We start from the raw sequence: 18,827 nt of genomic DNA on the forward strand, positions 1-18,827 counted from the left end.
CGAGTGGTCCCCCCTCTTACCTGGCCATCTTCCATTTTAGTCTTTGGATAGTTGAGGATCAATTTTGTAGCTATCTCCCATTTCAAATGTGTATCTTCCCAAGCCTAAAATGCAACAAAAGAAAGCATTATTCTACCAGACAGCATAAATGAGCTTAACGCAATTCTATCGACTGCTGAAGAGGAATACTTTTGTAAGGGGGGGGCGGAAAGTAAGAACATACCTCCGTGTTACCTGCCGTGGGATGCTCGATCCTCCTTAACAGTGCCATCACTCTTTTCTGGAGAGCCGCTCTTCCTAAGGAGAGGTGATCAGAACTCAGTACGTTTTCAGCTTTTCTAAAGCTCATTCTCATTCTACCAGTGGTGTCAGAGCAAGCCTAACTTGGGGGGGGGGGCGTAGTGGAGGGGCAGATGGCCCGCCACTTCCAAAGCCATACTGGCTCGAACCGGTGCCAAGGGAGGGGAGATGCGGCGGTAGAGGGAGTTGACCCTTTTCTGTCATCCCTGGAGGCTCCTCCTTTGTTTCCCCTCCCGTTGGTTCCAACAGGAGGGAAAAAGACCTACACCAGTCTGAGGTGGGGGAATGGTTCGGTCCTGGGGCTTCACAGCACCTAAGCCTGCTTCTGGCCTGCCTCTGCCCCGTTTCAGGGCCTACGTGCTGGCGGAACATTCCACAGGCATAATAGAGCCTACCAGATGAAACATCCCCCCTCTCCCTGGGGCAGCTGTCCAAGGATATTAAGGATAGTGCACTTAATGTTAACATTCTCAAAATATTTTGCTTCAGCAGCATAAGCCTTGCAAGGCGATATCCATTTTTAAGAACAAAAATTAAGTTATTAGGCCAACATGAAACTTTTCAGTGACCCTACCAGATTTTACTAAGAAGGCATGTGAGCTGTACATCTACAGCTGTTTTTTAGTTTTATCCCTCCTCAACTTGTAAAAAAGATGCACTTTGCTAATCTGATGAGTGGTGCCAAACAGATCCAAAGTCAGTCAGATTTAAAAAGAACCAATGAGAATAGGAATGACTTCAATTTAACGTAAAAAAGAAGCTGTATGAAGAATTGTTGCTTATTCTACAGGGCGACAGCTGTACAGACCCCATAAACCAACCGTATAATGGTCTCAGTGTTAATTCCTGCAGGTTTTCACAGATCTTAACACCTCAGTTGTGCACTTTTTCATGCAACTTATAACATCTTTGAACCTCATTCAACTTAAAACCAAGTTATTTTAATGTATGGTTCAACCCCCTTCATCATAACTGCTGCATCAATATAAACTCTTGTATTGGTTAAGCAGGAGTTACCATGGCTGTGGTCGCTTAGACCCAATACCTTGAATGTGCCGAAATTCATTCCCCCATTCACTTTAATTGGGATCTAAGTTGGCCTCAGTGCTGGATTAGCGAAACTTTACATTTTAAACAAAAATGCCATGTACAAAGAGTGGGAGCTAAACATCACAGAATTACCAACCAACTCTAGCAGGACGCTGAAGTGGCACAAGGTAGCATTTAAAGACGGCCATATTTTTTACATCCTTTTAACTGCACAAAAGGACGAAGAACTTAGCAGCTCAGGCCGCTGGCTGTTGTTATTTCTTTTAAAGCACAGCTCTCCATCTCCTCCTCCTCTTTTATTATTTAAAGTTGAATGAATTTTTGAACCCCACCACTAATGATTCCAGGAGAAAGAGGATGAGAGGCAATTCAGGACCCCCTCAGGGCCTGCTTCAGGTGGGCTTTCTCCTCCCTCTCACCACAGGCCCATCTTCCACCAACTGCCCTATGGGAAGGAGAGAGGGAGGCAGGTGAGGGTGACACCAGACCCCTGCTCCTCTTCCAGTTGGGTTTCCCCACCCCCACAGCAGCATCTCCAACCAACTGCTCTGAGGGAAGAAGGATTCCGATTTAAGAATTTGTTAATATTGTTTATTGAGATTGTTATTTTTATGTTACTTCTAAACTGCCCTGGTAGGATTTGTATCCTGAAAAGTGGCACATAAATAATAGCGATAAAGAAATGAAATAAAACAGTAAGGGATCTCTTGGCTCCCTCTTTACCTGTTGACAACACATTGCTCACAGAAGCGAACTCCATAAAGGTGTTGTAGTTGGGCAAGAAGTTGTGAACCGACACCTCGTCTACTCCACACCTGATATCAGCTTCCTCGCACAGATGTCGAAAACAGGACATCGCAACCAGCACTGCCTCAATGTCGGGACTCCAGAGAGACATGTACAGAGCAACCTCCAACTTGGTCTGTGCTTGGCGACATATCGGCGTCCCACTGCAGCCTGCCGTGCTTTCCTTAGGAGACAGGACATTGGCAAAGTTCGCTATTCTGGCAAAGTTCGCTATTCTTCCACACAACAGAAATTGCTCCTCAAACACACACTTGAGGCAAGGTGTGGTATGTCAGGGCCATCTGAAAAGCCCAAAGGAATACAAGGTCTCTGTTGTATTACAGTCCTTGTTGTCTCCCTCCCAAATAAGTTTGTATCAAAAATGGAGCATCCGCCAAGCCAAAAAGAGAAGGGTCTATTACTCAGGGTTTTAGATGCTACCAAACTGGATTCTTCACTGCATGTCCCATAATTCATTGCCGCTTCCCTGCTAAGGGGAAGATGCAAGAAGCGAAGCCTGCCTGTTGGGCCATCAGTGGGAGGCTGGAGCTCATGGCCCTGTCCATCCTCCTGGAATTTGAAAATATGCTGCCATCATAAAAGTGCTGGGTATTTTGAGGCATTCCAAGGACTGGGCACCCACAATGGTGCAGGAAAGGAGAGAAAAATCAGAAAAGCCAACTCAGTTAGGGTCAGTGCTGAGCCAGGGACACAGTGCCAAGGAACACAGAGCAACGCACCAGAGCCAGGAAGATGGCTGTTGCTCAGGGAAGGCCTCAGCCCAATCAGGAAACCTTTTATAGTCCTTCCCGTCTACGAGGGCCCAATGGCCAGCCTGGGTGGGCGAGGCCAATTCAAAGCCGGAGAACACTTTGCAACCAGGAATTGCTTCCAAGCTGATGTTTCTGAAAACCAGTGGTGCAGAGGTGCCCACAGGGCTCAGAGGGTCAAAGCCCTGGGACTTTTCAATTAGCATAAGCAAATGCTAATCGATGACATCATCTGCCATGCCCTTCAGATTTCTCTGTTCCCTCTGATCCTCACAACAGCTGGGGAGAAATGCTTTCCCCCGGCAGCAATATATTGTTGTGCGCTATCCCTCGTGCAAAGTGTGGGGCAGGGACTTGCTCTTGAAAACAGCAGAACTATATTTCTCCCTGGTGCTGGGAAAAGAAACGTCTGGAAAGTTTTGAGCCGGTGGCTTTATGGTGTTTGGGGACATGCTGTGGTGCAGTGGTGAGCGTGCTGGACTGGGAGCCGGGAGATCCGGGTTCTAGTCCCTACTCAGCCGTGGAAGCTCACTGGGCGACTCTGGGCCAGGCACAGACTCTCGGCCCAACCCACCTCACAGGGTTGTTGTTATGAGGATAAAATGGAGGAGGAGGAGGAGAATGTAAGTCGCCTTGGGTTCCTTGCAAGAGGAAAAAAGGCAGGATATAAACACGATAATTAGAAATAAATTTCTCATGCAATCTCAGGTCTCTCTGGCCAAAGTCCAGAGTGCTAAGCACCGCACTGCCCTTTGCCAGCTCACTATTCTATGACTGTCAGTGGATCCTAATAAATTGGGTATTATGCTATGCACTGCTCCTCTTCGGGAGGTGGGGGGTGCAGACATATACAGATCTAGACCGAAGCAGCTGCCTGTCTTTTGGACTCTCCTGGGGGTGCGGCGATGGGAATGCCACGATAAGCACCTGCACTTCAAAATCTACCAGTACATCGCTGATAACTCAGCACGTGGGGCAGCCACACTAAGAGCCAAAGGTTCCCGGGTTCTAGCCCTGGCAGGTCGTGAAAGCCTGGGAGAAACTCAACAGCAAACCACAAAACTCCAGTGGTAGAACTAGAGTGGCCTAGGAAAGCCACTGCTGGTGAACACTGAGCGTCTTGAGGACACTTCACTTGCTCTGATTGATCAGCGTCTGAAATGGGAAGGCCTGGTATACTGATTCTGGGGGCCTGTTTCTGTCTGGCCCTGGTCAACCACAGTCGAGGATTGCCAGGGTGAAACGAAGTCACAGATGCGTTAGATTAACAGTTTATTGATTACGCAGAAGAGAAATGGATGCAGAAAGAAATGCAGAAACAGCTCACGCATCCCTTCAGCCAAGAGAAGTGGGTCCTCGTCACAGCTGATTGTGTGCTGGGGTCCCCCCGGCACACGGGTGTCACCCCACGGACCAACGGATTTCTCCAGGCTAGCTGTGCTTGATTCCCCCGTGGAGCGAGACCAAAGAGCAACACCACCCTGCTGGACTTCACAGCTGCCTCTCCTAAATTCCGCAGCCTGTCATGAGAAACACAGGCCGGCCGCTCCCCTCTCGAGAGAAAGGGGGAGGGGGGCTCTCTTTTGCTTCTCCCAGGAGAGAACAACATCCGTACCGCAAAGGATGAGATCACTTGGCACAGGCCGAGCACCTGTGGCTGTGCTTGCTTGGTACCAATTATCTCGTGTGAGAGGCCTACTTAGGTAACGGAAGGCACAATCCCATCGGGATGGGCGGCTGCCTCCGAACTCGGAGGCGACCGCCTATCCAATGCAGGGCGGGAGAAGCGCAGAGGGGATCGTCCCCTCCGCACTTCAGCCGCCCTACATTTGCAGCTAGACAGCTGATTTCGGCTGTCTAGCTGCGGGAAGGTGGAGCGGGGGGGGGGGCGGACGCCAGACAACACAGGAAGCATCGGAACAGCACTTCTGCCCTCCCCACCTGGCACACCCCAAGAACACCTCGTTTTTGCCTCTCCACGCTCCTCTTCCAAGCGCAGAGTGCAGGGCCGTTCCGCACTGCCTACAAGGCAGCGCGGGATGGGGTAGAGGTCGGTTCTCAGGGAACAGACCTATCCTATGGCCATCTAGCTGCTGACTCGCGGCCATCGGATTGCACCCTAAAAAGCTGCCTCTTATTCCAGGCTAGACATGTCTTTAAGAACGGCGTATCGGACACTGTGTAAATTCACACCTGACTCCTCGCTGTTCTCCTGCTCTCAAAGTCACTACACCCAGACACAGCTTTAAAGCCCAGGGAGAATTAGGCCATAAAAACAGCCCACTGACAGCAGCCCCTCTACATTGCCGCACTCACATTGCTTCCACTTACCATGGCAAAGCTCCCCTTGCCCTTCCTGAGCGTAGCTCCTGGAATACAGCGCATCATCTCTTCATGGTCAAGAGAGATTTGATTGGCTCCACCCCCAGAGACATCACATCCTACCCCATAAAGGAAGAGAAAGGGACAGGAACTCCTATCTGACTGCTACAGAGAGAGGGAAGAAAAAAAAATTTAAGTCATCCAACTTTTGTAAGGGAAGAAGGGCTTTAAAAAAAAGTCAGAAAGACAAAGACGGGGTGGAGAGAAAGAGAGAGAGAGAGGGAGACAGATATGGATGGATGGATGGATGGATGGATGGATGGATGGGGTTACTGGGGCTATATTTATGAAGGGAGAAAATAAGAACACTTTAGGCAGGACCACTTTTGGCCCAAAGAGGCTTGAACCTTACAAGCAAAGTGTATAAATGCATAAAAAGTTGACTTGTTCACAAACGAAGAGTCACCATCGCCTGAGACAGAGCAGTTGAGGACAGGTCATGAATACCAAGTCTAGAGGACAGTTTGGTAGGCACCAGTTCACAGACTTATAGTATTTCAACTGCTGCCTGCTGTGTCTGTGCCAGATTTTCCTTTGAAATTAATTTGATTTCAAACCCTGTGCCTGTGTTCAAAGACACTTCTTCTTTCTCCAGGTATTCACACAGACCTGGTTTGCACATAGTGCTGAGCCATGGTGTGGTTTATTGAAATCTGGCTTGTTGTTGTGTCTGAACCCATCCTTGCAAACAAACCATGATTTGTTAACCAGCTACAAACCACAAATAGAAGCCATGGGTTGTTGTTGGCTTACAAAGTCTAGCTTGTTTAAACCATGGCTTGCTATATCTGAACCCTGATGTGGCTTCTGTCCAGCTTGTTTGCGCTGCTGTCTGCCCTGAAACAGAGGCATCCAGTAAGAGCAGTCTGAAAATTAAATCGCTCTGAAGGCTACCAAAATAGACAGGAGAGGAACAAAGTAAAAGTAAGGGAAACAAGCCTTGGCTTCTTTGCTCATCTGCATGGCTAAAGTAACAAACCACGGTTAACATAAACCATGGCTTAGCGTTGTGTGCAAACGTAGCCACTACCTAATCCATTACTAAATTTTAGAAATGGCAATGCAGGTTCGGCTACATGTATAGGTCCTACCCAAAATATGTGGACACCTGGTAGGACTCAGTCGTGTTACAGATGCACCCGCTTTCCACTGTGTAGAACCGTGTCTGAATCTGCCCCTTTTCACTACTAATCGTAACCATTATTCCAAGCTTTCTCCAAGGAGCTCAGGGTGGTACATGTGGTATGTCGGTCCCACCCCACACCCCACACATTTTATCCTCGCGACCACCCTGTGAGGTAAGCTAGGCAGGGCAATGGTGACTGGCACAGGATCACCCTGTGAGCTTCATAGTCAAGTGGGGGTTTCAAATCTGGGTGTCCAAGGTACTCATCCAGCACTCGCTGCACACTGATTCTCAGTGGCCTGTTGCTGACTGCCAGCTCTGAAACTAGCCCTGAACTCCCCTCACATACACAGGCCCATGTGTTCAAAACCTATGCAGACATTGCATCCAACGTGTGGGCACCCAACCCAGCAGGCCCAGAGGCAGGACAAGTGTATCCAGTGGGGATGGTGGACAGTTACAAACCTGCTCTCCCAACGCATGTAGTTTATGCGCAGTTTGAGCTGACCCGAAGTGACCATATATGAGATGGTGGGCTGGCAGCAATACTGGGGGCGGTGGATCTTACGTTTCCCTGGCAGGCGAGGGGACCAAGTTCCTAATGCTGAGAAAACTTTTATGTTACATTGTCACTTCCTTTATTGAGCAGAAGCATTAGGCGTGGCTGGGGCTAGTCAAATTTTCTTTCCATCCACGAGCTATTCGATACAACGAGAGAAGGAGCAAGCCAGAAGCAAGCCCCGTTTGAAAGGTTCCTCTCCCCGCCCCACCTTACGTTTAAGGCATCCACTTACTTTGTTTTTCAGAAGAAATTTGTTCCTGCAGATCAAAATCTCTCGCAGCCACTTGAGGATTTCTGTGCTGCTGAGAATCTGATTGCTTGTTAGCCTCTTGCATATACAAAACAGCATTTGTGAACTGTGGGAGCAAGACATTAAGAAAACAATCACTGTTGGCCACTGACTGAGGTGTTTTCCATAAGCTCACTGATAATATTTGCAAGAAGCAGTTTGTTAGAGTAGATATGACAGATATACCAGTACAGCAGGGGATCCCTTCAAGTTCTGTCTTCTCTCCACAACACTTACTCATTTCGACAGTAAACTCTCTAGCGTGCTCAACACCCCTTTGCAGGTCCACAGTTTGTGCCCAAAGTTCTGAGCGTAACAAAATCCACATGTTAAATCATTTGGGAGCATGTCAAGGGCAGAAAAACCCACCAAGAATGAAAGAAGCAATTCCTTCCATTGATTTACACCTATATACTAACAGCTGAGAATGCTCTCTGGAGGGGTAGATGGAGAGAAGTCAGGATTCAAACAGGATCCCCTGCAGTGCTAGAGTGTTGAAAGGGCATCCTAGGCCTCTGTTATTGACAAAGTTAGTCTAGACCAGTGCTGGCCAGAAGGTAGATCTTCCGATGTTTTGGACTTCAGCTCTCAGCATTCCTGACCACTGGCCATAGTAGCAGGGACTTCTGGGAACTGAAGTCCAAAACACCTGGAAATCCACTTTCTGCCCACCCCTGGTCCAGACTAGCATCAACTAGCTGAATGGTGTGTAAGCACTAGAACGGTGGGATATAAACTACATTTTTAAAATGTATGTAGTCCAGTGTACAGAAGTGAAGATGCTACAACTTCTAGCCATGATACAGAGGCAAGGAAAGTGAGTCCAGGAGAGAAAGACCATTTTACCAAGGCCAAGACAGGAGATGTATTTACCTGATCTCCCAGAATGTTTCAATGGGTGCGTCTGGATTCCACAAGTCAATGCTGTCTAACTGATGAAGCACAAGTAAGGCCTGAACACAAACACAGAGAAACCTCTTAACGTAACACTGAACAAAAGTTTACTACATATATTAATTCATTCATTCCATTTATTACATTTCTATACTGCCCAACAGCCAAAGCTCTATGGGTGGTTTACAAAGATGAAAACCCTAAAATACAGTAGTAACATAATAAAAAACCAACATACAAAATATAACAATTTTAAACAAACAACAGTACATCCCAAGACCCATTAAAAACCTCATATGCTGTCAAATGCTTGGGAGTAATGTCTTAAACTGGCACCAAAAAGATAACAATGTTGGTGCCCAGCAGGCCTCACTCGGGAAAGCATTCCACAATTGGGGGGGCCACCACTGAGAAGGCCCCTCCCCTGTTGTCATCCTCCAAGCCAAGTGACATCCTATGTATGAAGCATGCCTTACTGTGCTACGTCTACCAAGAACTACCAGTGCAATTCAACTGCAGATGTCAGGAATAACGCAACACAGCATTGATGGGTGTGTGCAGAGAACAAGGCTGTAAAAACATGGCACCAAACACAGAGGTGGGGAATAAGAAACTAGAACATGTCCAAATTAAAGAGACCCAGATAAGGTTTCCCCAACTTGGTTTTTGCCAATCCCAGCACAATCCACAACTATTTACCCACTGTGGCCCACGTTGGTTTTAATCACCCACGTATAATAAAGGACTGGACAAAAAGCTCATAGTCACAAAATTATGGAGATCACATTCTGAGGTAGACTTTGTTCAGGTCCCACTTCAAAACATGCCGTTGTTCCTACAAAAATGCAGTAATGGTGTCACAGTCTAAAATCTCGGCTTTAAAATGGACTGGCATCAATTTTGGCACAAGGGAGATGTGATAATGGGGAGGTTTGGGGAACACATTCAGCCCTGTATTCCCCCGCCCCTCTATCCCAGGGGGTGAGTAACCTGTGGCCCTCCAGATGTTACTGGACTCCAACTCCCTTCATCCCCAGCCAGCATGGTCCATGGTCAGAGAGGATGGGAGTTGCAGCCCAACATCATCTGGCAGGCCACAGGTTGCCCACCTCTGCTCTAAAGTACGGGCTTATTCGTCCCATCGAGGGGCTTGGATATAAACGATCAGGCGCCAGTTCCTTACCTCCATGGCTTCTTGCGCTATTTCAGGCATGCTGGATTGTGGCACCAGTTGGACCAGCCCTGTAATGAGCTCGGCTGTGCTGCCTTGCGTCTCAGGACCCTGTTTCCTTGGATTCTGCGTATGAAGGTGGAAACACATCAGCTTCTGCGTACAGACGTGGACTTAGTGACATTTATATTCCAAAGGACACGTCAATCCAAGTTCCAAAGAGCTACTTCAGGCATCTCTCATACGGATCTGTCCTGGTATCAGTCTTGCAGTATACTACAATACAGAGCTGACCCTGCGGCTGACAGCTAGTGAGTGGAAGCCTACCGCCTGATAGGAAACTAGGAACCCCGAATTTAGGGATTCAGAATTGGGGTTCACATGGTCTGCATGGATGGTTGCAAGGTTTCCCCAGCTGAAGAGGTCGCCCAGGTACACTTTTATGACCTACAGATCCAAAGACAGCAGTTGCACATTGTATGACCCACGAAGCAAATGGCTGTTCAAAATGAAGAACTAACTTGTGTGATTTTGTAATATCATGGGACATATTTAATGTTTGCTTCCATTGCTACCCTCCAAGTGAAACCCACCAAATAAATGGCCAGACTGGCTGAGGATGATGGGAGTTATATCCCAACACATCTGGAGTTGGGGAAAGCTAGCATAAGCAAAATGAGCCTTTTCCCACAAGGGCATGCCTAGAGGGATTTGTTTGAGAAACATCCTTCCATTTCAAAAGGAGTTCTCCACCACGGGGCAGTGTGGCGCTTTCTCTTCAAGAAGCACAAACCCAAACCGCCAGAACCAGTTGCACAGTTCTTGAGATCCAAGCCCTTGACTGCTAGAAACCAGGAGTCGAGCACAAGGGAACCGGAAAGGGCTGCGTACGCAGGACACTGCGTGCTGCGTTACGACCTCTGGAAAAACTACCGCTGGACCAGATTCCATCAACGCAAAAAGCAGTAATTGTGAGCACGAGAAACTAATCAAAAGGAATGAATGGGCTAGCCGATCTGCTTCAAGTGACCTTAACAACACAACAACATCAGAAGAGCCCTGCTGAATCACAACAAGGGTCTGCCTAGCTCAGCGTTCTGTTCACACAGTGGCCAGCCAGCTGTCGACCAGGAACCCACAAGCAGAACACAAGTGCAACAGCACCCTCCCGCCCATGTTCCCCAGCAACTGGTGTACATAGGCTCACTGCCTCTGGTACTGGAGGTAGCACATAGCCATCAGGACTAGTAGCCATTGAAAGCCTTTTCCCCCAGGCAATCCCCAATGCTGCACTGGGCCTTGGAAATACTTGGAAATCAGGAGAATTTCTGAGAATCTGAGGCTCAGCCCAAGAGGGACAAACTCCCACTCCTCTGCTCAGCTGAAAAGGAGGGCAGGGGCTCACTCCCCAATTGTTCTGGGTTTCAAGATCAGCATGTAAGAAGACATTGTCCCACCCTCTGTAGGGGGTCGGGGGCAGGGTCATTTGCATGGCAGATTGGCTGGTTACTAACATCAGCCAAGATTTGTTGATCCCCATTCTTACCCACCTAAAAATAATATAGTAGTTGCACATGCATGCCAATAAAACTGAACTGTGTGAGGAGGTGGGGTACAGAGCAAAGGTGGGGAAACAAGAGGGTATAGCTACACCAGAGGCTTTAAAACCATCACGACCTTACCCCACCCTAGGAACTGAAGCTTGGCGAGGCTACAGATCTGTCAGAATCCTTGGCACTCTGAAACTCTAATTCTGAGAATTCTTTGGGGTAGCTCAGTCATTTAAACTGCTACAAAAATCAGTGTGTGTGTGTATATGATATCATTTGGTGTGACGGTTTTCCTGAGAATCATTTGCACAAAACAACAACCCAGAGTACGGGTTGAGTATGGCCCTGTTCGGATGTAACAGTGGCATTCAGCAGCAATTCATGGGCTGATTAACCCATAAAGCCATGGGTTAACTTGGGTTGTTAACCCACGAACAACCCCAAATGCCCAGGTCCGAACATCACAGAAGCAATCTACGAATGCTGCATTCGCAGGTTGTTTCTGGTATCCAGGAGCGGCTCACACACAGCAAGCATCCCCACAATTCAAGGATTAATTAAGCCATGAATTGTTGTTGTTGTTCAGTCGTTCAGTCGTGTCCGACTCTTCGTGACCCCATGGACCATAGCACGCCAGGCCTTCCTGTCCTGCGCTCTCTCCCGGAGCGTGCTCAAGTTCATATTCATTGCATCCGTGATGCTATCTAGCCATCTCATCCTCTGCCGTCCCCTTCTCCTTTTGCCTTCAGTCTTTCCCAGCATCAGGGTCTTTTCCAGGGAGTTTTCTCTTCGCATTAGGTGGCCAAAATATTGGAGCTTCAGCTTCAGTATCTGTCCTTCCAATGAGCACTCAGGGTTGATTTCCTTTAGGATGGACTGATTTGACCTCCTTGCAGTCCAGGGGACTCGTAAGAGTCTTCTCCAGCACCACAGTTCGAAAGCAAAGCCATGAATGGCTGCCATTAAGTCTGAACAGGGTCGATGGGTTATTGCTGAATTGTGCGTTGTCGTGCAAACCCTGAATTATACTTTAACTATAGGTTGTTAACCACAAACAACCCCAAGTTCACAACCCAACAACAAACCATTGGTTCTCTTCCTGGGTTGTTCAGGATTAACAACCCATCGTTAAACTACAGTCCAGGGTTCACACACAACGACAACCCATGATTCAACGGCAATCCATAATCAACCCGTGCTCTGGGTGGTCATTATGTGCAAACCAGATCTCAGTCAACTAAGGGAGCAGGAATATGACTACTAGAGGGGTAGCCCTATTGGTCTCTAGCAACTAACAAAAAAGACATAGGTCTGCATGGACCAAAACTCACTTCATAAGATGAAGTGACTCCTCCCCACAGAAAACAGCTACAATTGCCAACTGGTGCGACTGCCTTAAAAGAAATGCAGAGCAGTAACGGGCTGATCATCCAAGGACGTACTAGACTTCAGTCTTGCAGATACGCTTGCAACACCCATTTAACACCTTTAGAAAGGGTGCAAGGGCGCCTCTTTTCAATTTAGCATTTAAAAAGTTGTACTTTTAATGTCTTAATGTTTTTCTTTACCACCTTCAATGTTCTTGTTCATTGGTTTATGGTTTTATTGTTCTACGTTGTTGTACTCCACTTTGATGGGTTTCTCTTTTTTTGCAGATAAGGCAGTATGGAAATGCCAAACCATCAATACATGTGGCTTCTCCACGCAGCTCTGAAATCTCATGTTCCTCCTCCAGGAAGAGCACCCTCATCACCACCAGTCAGTCCTTCACTGAAGCAGGCATAGGCAAGTTGCTACCCTCCAGATGTTTTGGACTCCAACTCCCATCAGCCTCAGCCAGTACAGCCAATGGTCAAGGATTATGGGGTGTGTAGTCCAACACGTGTGGAGGGTAGAGCAACAGCTTTCCATTTTCAGAGCAGAAACTCCAGGGTAACACTAATTCCCTTATGTTTTGTCAGGCAGACGACCGTAGTCAGGCACCAGAAGGGCTCAAGCAGTGCAGACAAGGACCAAGTGGTGCCGTTCAAAAGATGCTCACTTGCAAGTACGCTTCTACCAATACCAGCGGGTCTCAGTGCCAATTTGAAGAAACAATCGACAGGAATCATATGTCAACGGTTCATAAAGCAGCATGTCTCTGAATACCAGAAGCTAGGAGACAACAGCGGGAGGCAGCCCTTGCTTTCAGGCCCTGTCTGTGGGTTTCCTGGAAGTACCTGAGTAACTGACATGGCAAGCCACTTCACTGGCCCTTTTAAGGGCTGAAAAGCGGCATGCAAATAAATCTTATAAATCAGTATATAAACTTGCACATTTTGTATGTGCAGCAAAGGAGTTTTTTTTAGATGGGGCGGGGTTTAAATGTGCAATTCCTGTACCTGCAATAAGAAGTTGTACAGTCCAGGAAAGATTTTAACAACTTGATTCTGCTGAATGTATTAAGGGACTCCAGACTTTTCTATAACTTCTTATAGACGCGTACTACTAAGGCTGTTTTTCTGAATGGTTTTGTTTTTAAGTGTCAGGAATACCTTGGTCCTTTTCTTTCTGGATGCAGTGGTCCAGAGCAAGCAGCAACAAAATGACCTCCTAAAACAAGAGTCATAGAGTTCCACTGTTACTTCTCATGGTTTCACATCTGCACGTTTTATTGTCCTGTTAGAAAGCCAGTGTGTGTTTTTGGTTGAAAGTTTGTAATAAAAGAAAACCAGACTGTGTTGATTTCTTTTCTTTTTTTGTAAAAAAAGGACTTTTACTTACACAAAGCAAGAGTTTTGGGTCAGCATGGATCAGTTTTACCATGGATAACAACAAGACCTTATAACTTCTGGTTTCAACGTCTGTAGGCTTTTCCTTAAACTTAAGGCTTGACATTTTCTCTTTAAAGGTAAGACTCTAAGGGGGGAAAAACATTATATGACTGTCAACAAGGCACTGATGACTCAAAATTCACTTTTCAAACAGCTGTACATATACAAATAATGTCATAAAACAGCCTTCTCCAACTTCATGGCCTCCAGATGTGTCAGATTGCAACTCCCATCATTCCCAGCCAGCATGGAGATGCAGTCCAACACATCTGGAGGGCACAAGGTTGGAAAAGGGTGTCATATCACCCACCGGAGAATACTAATTTAAGTATGAGCTGCATAACCAGTTTTAAATCATTCAATCTCTTCTTCATTCTCAGCACAGGATGCTCCGGCAGCTATTTTCATGAAGCCTTCCACTACGATCCCAAAATCTCTTTAGTGAACAGTTATAACCAATTCAGAGGCCATCGCTGCCACTATTCCGGATGGGGGAGGGGAAGAAAAGAGATCTTGAGGTCATGGTCGACAACTCACTGAAGACACCAACTCAGTGTGCAGCAGCAGCAGCAACAAAAAGGACAAACTCGGTGCTGGAAATGATTAGGAACACAAGACCCAAAATACGTCTGCCAGTCTATTGCGTCACAGCACTTGGAATACTGGGTACAATTCTGGTCGCTCCTTCTCAAAAGAGGATATTTTCATAGAGCTGGAAATGGCAAACGTGAGTACAAACTGAGGCCAGGTGATCCAGCAATGCAAGGGACATTCTCATCATTGACAATCACCAGTTGTTGGAGGTGTAATACAACTAATGCTTCATTCACATTTTTTGGAAATGCCCAATAGTTAGCTCTTTGGGGGAAGAAGTTATCATATAGATAAACTTTGTATTGGAACACACTTTATTATTTACAAGTACATGTTCTTTTAAACTATCTACCTGCTTCCTGGAAGTTAACACATGGTCCACGTAAATGGATTTTCCGTGCCGTTTTGACCGCCAAAAGACTGATACAACAATACCAGAAGGATAAATGCTCACCTCGTACAATGCAATGGATTGAAGACCTAACAACACTAGCAACATTTGACAGGGTGGTGTATAGGCACCACTCACAAATGGATCTATATAAGGGCATTTTGTCAGCTTTTACTGAAGTTCATGTATAATCTACTTTTTCTAGAATGCTGTAATAATTGAAACTGAGACTCTTAAGGTATGCAGTTTTACTACATGTTTCTTTCTGATCCCTTTTTTCTTCTTTCACTTGTTTTGTTTTCGTTGAAATTTTCAATTAAAAAATAATTTTAAAAGAAGCATTCCATCGCACTAACATAAGAGCAGCCCTACTGAATCAGACCAAAGCTCCGTCTAGCCCAGCATCCTGCTTCTCATAGTGGCCGACCAGACGCCCTTGGGAAGCCCACAAGCAGGACTGGAAGGTGAGCCCTCCCCAGCTGGGTCATCCAAGCAACTGGTATTCAGTGGCAGACTGCCTCTGAACAGGGGAGGGGCCGTGGCTCAGTGGTAGAGCCCCTGCTTTGCATGCAGAGTCCCAGGTTCAGTCTCTGGCATCTCCAGGTAAGACTGGAAAAGCTCCTGCCTGAAACCCAGCAAAGCTGCTGCCAGTCAGAGTCAATAATACTGGACTAGATGAACCAGCGGTCTAACTCGGTCAGAGTCAGCTTCCTGTGGTCCTAACATGAAGGTTCCATGTAGCCAACATGACTCAAAGCTGCTGATAGTCTCCTCCTCCTCCTCCTATGTCAGATCAAATACAAAGAAATCCCAGTGGAAAGCGTTAAAGATCCAAGGAGTAATGGCCTATTCCCAATTGGTAATGAACTGGCAAAGCAAGGTGAACGGTTTTCAGGTAAACCAAGATACAATTACTATGTGTAGCGAACAGCCCTCCCAGTCTCTGCTGAGCCTGACTGAAAATGTGTCAATGAATTCCTGCTTGGCAGCTCCACACTTTGAAACCTTTTCACTGAAGTAGAGTGAATTTCAAGTCTGCTGCTGAATGTCCAGGGAGACTGAAATATGGTCGATCGGGGCATGTAATCGGTGAGGAACTGGCCTCCCCATTTAACAAGCAAACCCCATAACTTGCTAAAAGAAAAAAAAAATGTAAGCCGTCGTTTCAGAACCTGGTTGAGCAGCTGCTGACAAACTATAGCCTGCCAGTTCAGATGTCAGACCAAGACACAGTTTGGCATTACATCCAAACCAATTTTTCCTCCCCTCTGAGAAAAAGACAAAGCAAACACCCCACCACAGCCCCACATATCGCAGAAAACATCACTTTGTAAAACACCTCCACAAATATGTTTGCTAGCTAAAATACTCTTATAAGGAACATGGGTTGCTTTTATCTAAATCTGGACCATTTTAAAGAAGGTGTTTGTCTGAAATTAAGCAAAGGACATGTATAAGCAAAAGGCAACTTGGGGTTGCTGGTATGTTGGGGGTTCTCTAGGCAAAAGCGGAATGTGGAACACAGAATCAGACATCAATCAGACAATCCAGGTTTTATTTTGTGAATAAGGTTTCCAGAGCTCATAGCTGTGAAGAAACACTTCCTAAAATGTGAGCAAAGCACTATAAAACAGAGGTGGTTTGGAGAGGGCCTTCGAATGGTCAGACTGTGTGCCTTTAAGAGCTCAAATATCCCCATGAAACTGTGCCTTTTTTGGCTCTCCAGCCTTGGTTCACATCAGCCCTTGGCAGAAGATTTTGAATTCTTTAAAATTCTGAACCTTAGAAGCAGAACAGTATAGATATAGGTACAGACACATTTCTTCTGTCTAACTCATTCCTTACACAAAATGATTTTGGAAACCAAGTAGACAGAGCCTCAAACCAACTTGAATATATATTATAAACAGAAGAAAAATATATGGTATTTTCATGTTAATGAATCATTTGCTATTTCTGCACACAAGACACCCAACAGCAGGACCAGAAATAATGTTCATTAACATTCTGAAAACAAAATACCTAAACGAATGGGGGGAAATGAGTTGGTCATACTTTGGAGATCAATCCTCCAAAACCATATCAATGAAAATGCAGGCCTTTAAAGCACTTAGTATGTTAGCTTTAATCACTCTGAAATAAAAAAGGTTAAATATATGTTCACGACTTTTTACTCAAGTGCGATATTTTATAGTTGATGCTACAATTGCACACTATTTTGATAAAGAAATGTAATGGCAGTGCAGACTTAACACACTGGTCACCTCTAGAACCCTAAGCAGGTTTGGGTCTGGTCAGTGCTTGGAGGGGAGACCACCTGGAAACCACATGTAGGCACCTTGAGTTCCATGATGGAAGAAAGGTGGGATATAAATGTAATGAATAAACAAACATTGTTAAGAGCTAGGAATCTACCGTCCCTCTTTTGCAAGCAAATTCCCTTGCCTGCCTTAACTCCCATTAAGGCATACATCAGCACTGACCTTACCCATGGTTAAGACCAAGCAGGATCTCCATTTAACTAGGATTTGAAATGATAGTTAAAACGCAGATTCTAACCCTGATTAGCGTTAACCATGGGTAAGGCCAGTGCTGATGTATCCTCTAAACGTGGTTGAGGCAGGGTAAGGAGAAGGCGCTGCTGGAAGAGAAAAGGGAAAGGCCAGGGGAGCATGCTCCTATGGCTGGCTCCTAAACCCCTAAAAAAAGTAAAAAGGTGTCCCCAACCAGTCGTGTCCGACTCTAGGGTGTGGTGCTCATCTCCATTTCTAAGCCGAAGAGCCAGCGCTGTCCAAAGACGCTTCCGTGGTCATGTGGCCGGCATGACTGAACACCAAGGTGCACGGAACGCTGTTACCTTTCCCGCCGAAGCAGTACCTATTTATCTACTTGCAATTTCTTGCTTTCGAACTGCTAGGTTGGCAGAAGCTGGGACTGAAGACGGGAGCTCACTCCGTCATGCAGCATTCGGGTCTTGAACCTAAACCCCTAGCCATGGTTAAATTTACACCAGCCCCAAGAAAAATGTTTATGGGTAACACATTTATCAAAGAAGCTGGCAGCTGTACTGCAAGAAGGAACTGCTGCATTTTTTAACCCACTCGTTATAGTTAAGGAGTAGGGGGCAGGGGGAATGGCAGAGACTAAAACTGCTTCTATCACCTGCTCTGTGAAAAGGGTTTAAATTTGCTTCATTACAGCCAACAGGTGAAAACATGCTACATATTCAATCACTAAAATGGCGTGACATGACTATAGTCGTAACTATACACAGAAAAGTAAAAGGAAAAAAAAACAACCCCCCCCCCCAAAAAACAAAGCTTTTCTGTGGTAGTTAACAATGGGGTCATATACTTACAGCCACAGAAGCCCACTGCAATGCAAAGCAGTGACTGGTTGGAATCTGATCATGTGAGCGACAGCAGCCAATAAGAACAGAAAATAAGAAGCAGAAGACAAAGCACCGCCAATCAGTGTCAAGAGTTGCAACGCACAACTGCCGTCGTTTTTTCTCCCCACCTATGAATGCGCAGATTCATAAGCTTCCAAAGAAATCAGTTCCGTTCTTTCCTCTCTCGGTGACTCGGCTAAGCTGTGGGGAGAAGTTCCAGCTGCGTGTCCGGGGGGGGGGGGGGGGGGGGTCTGCATCTGACAGCACCCTGTGATAGCTCAAGGGCTTGTTGCCCGGAAGGTGGCTTGGGGCGCGACTCGCTCGCGGCCAAACTCACCTCCCAGGGTTGCTGTGAGAAAAAGACCCCGCAAGCCATGTTGTTCGTTCGAATAAGAAAATGAATGGGTAGCAAATTAAGAAGCAACGGTGTGACATGAAGCTACTGAGCGGCAAGACAAGAGGGAGAATTCGTTGTCGTTATCGTAATTTTTTACACAGTGGATCTTGAGAGCCTGAAGGATGAGCCACCTGAAGGCTCGGCACTGGTGATGGGGGGGAGGGGGGTTGCCGCGGCCTGCTGGCTGGGGAAGACGGGAGTCGTAGTCCAACACACCTGGAGGACACCAGGCTGGGGGAAGGCTGTTCTAGAACACAGGAAGGGTCATTGGAAAAGGTTTAGGGCCCTCTGCTTCAATGGCTGCGGCATTTGTACCACCTTCTAGCGTAAGAGAACACCAAGAATGAAATTGACTATTTTA

General features: G+C 46.5%; 1 protein-coding gene across 9 annotated transcripts in view; it reads right to left on the reverse strand.

The window, feature by feature from the left end:
• Positions 1–18,827, reverse strand: part of NF1 (neurofibromin 1) — a 236,608-nt gene that overhangs the window by 175,227 nt on the left and 42,554 nt on the right. For 4 of the 9 annotated variants that reach the window (XM_084822896.1, XM_084822894.1, XM_084822898.1 and 1 more), the window contains exons 13-21: positions 18,037–18,081; positions 13,644–13,778; positions 9,343–9,456; positions 8,139–8,218; positions 7,209–7,332; positions 5,238–5,393; positions 2,074–2,320; positions 224–297; positions 21–104 (exon numbers count right to left, since the gene is read on the reverse strand). In XM_084822896.1, coding sequence (XP_084679022.1) covers positions 21–104; positions 224–297; positions 2,074–2,320; positions 5,238–5,393; positions 7,209–7,332; positions 8,139–8,218; positions 9,343–9,456; positions 13,644–13,778; positions 18,037–18,081 — 1,059 coding nt within the window. Of the gene's footprint in view, positions 1–20; positions 105–223; positions 298–2,073; positions 2,321–5,237; positions 5,394–7,208; positions 7,333–8,138; positions 8,219–9,342; positions 9,457–13,414; positions 13,473–13,643; positions 13,779–18,036; positions 18,082–18,827 lie in introns of all 9 variants that reach the window. The other 5 variants (XM_084822897.1, XM_084822895.1, XM_084822902.1 and 2 more) reach the window with 4 other exon arrangements.

This window comes from Heloderma suspectum, chromosome 16 (assembly GCF_057233095.1).
Source record: "Heloderma suspectum isolate Gila_16-S chromosome 16, 16-S_ref, whole genome shotgun sequence".
NCBI lineage: Eukaryota > Metazoa > Chordata > Lepidosauria > Squamata > Helodermatidae > Heloderma > Heloderma suspectum.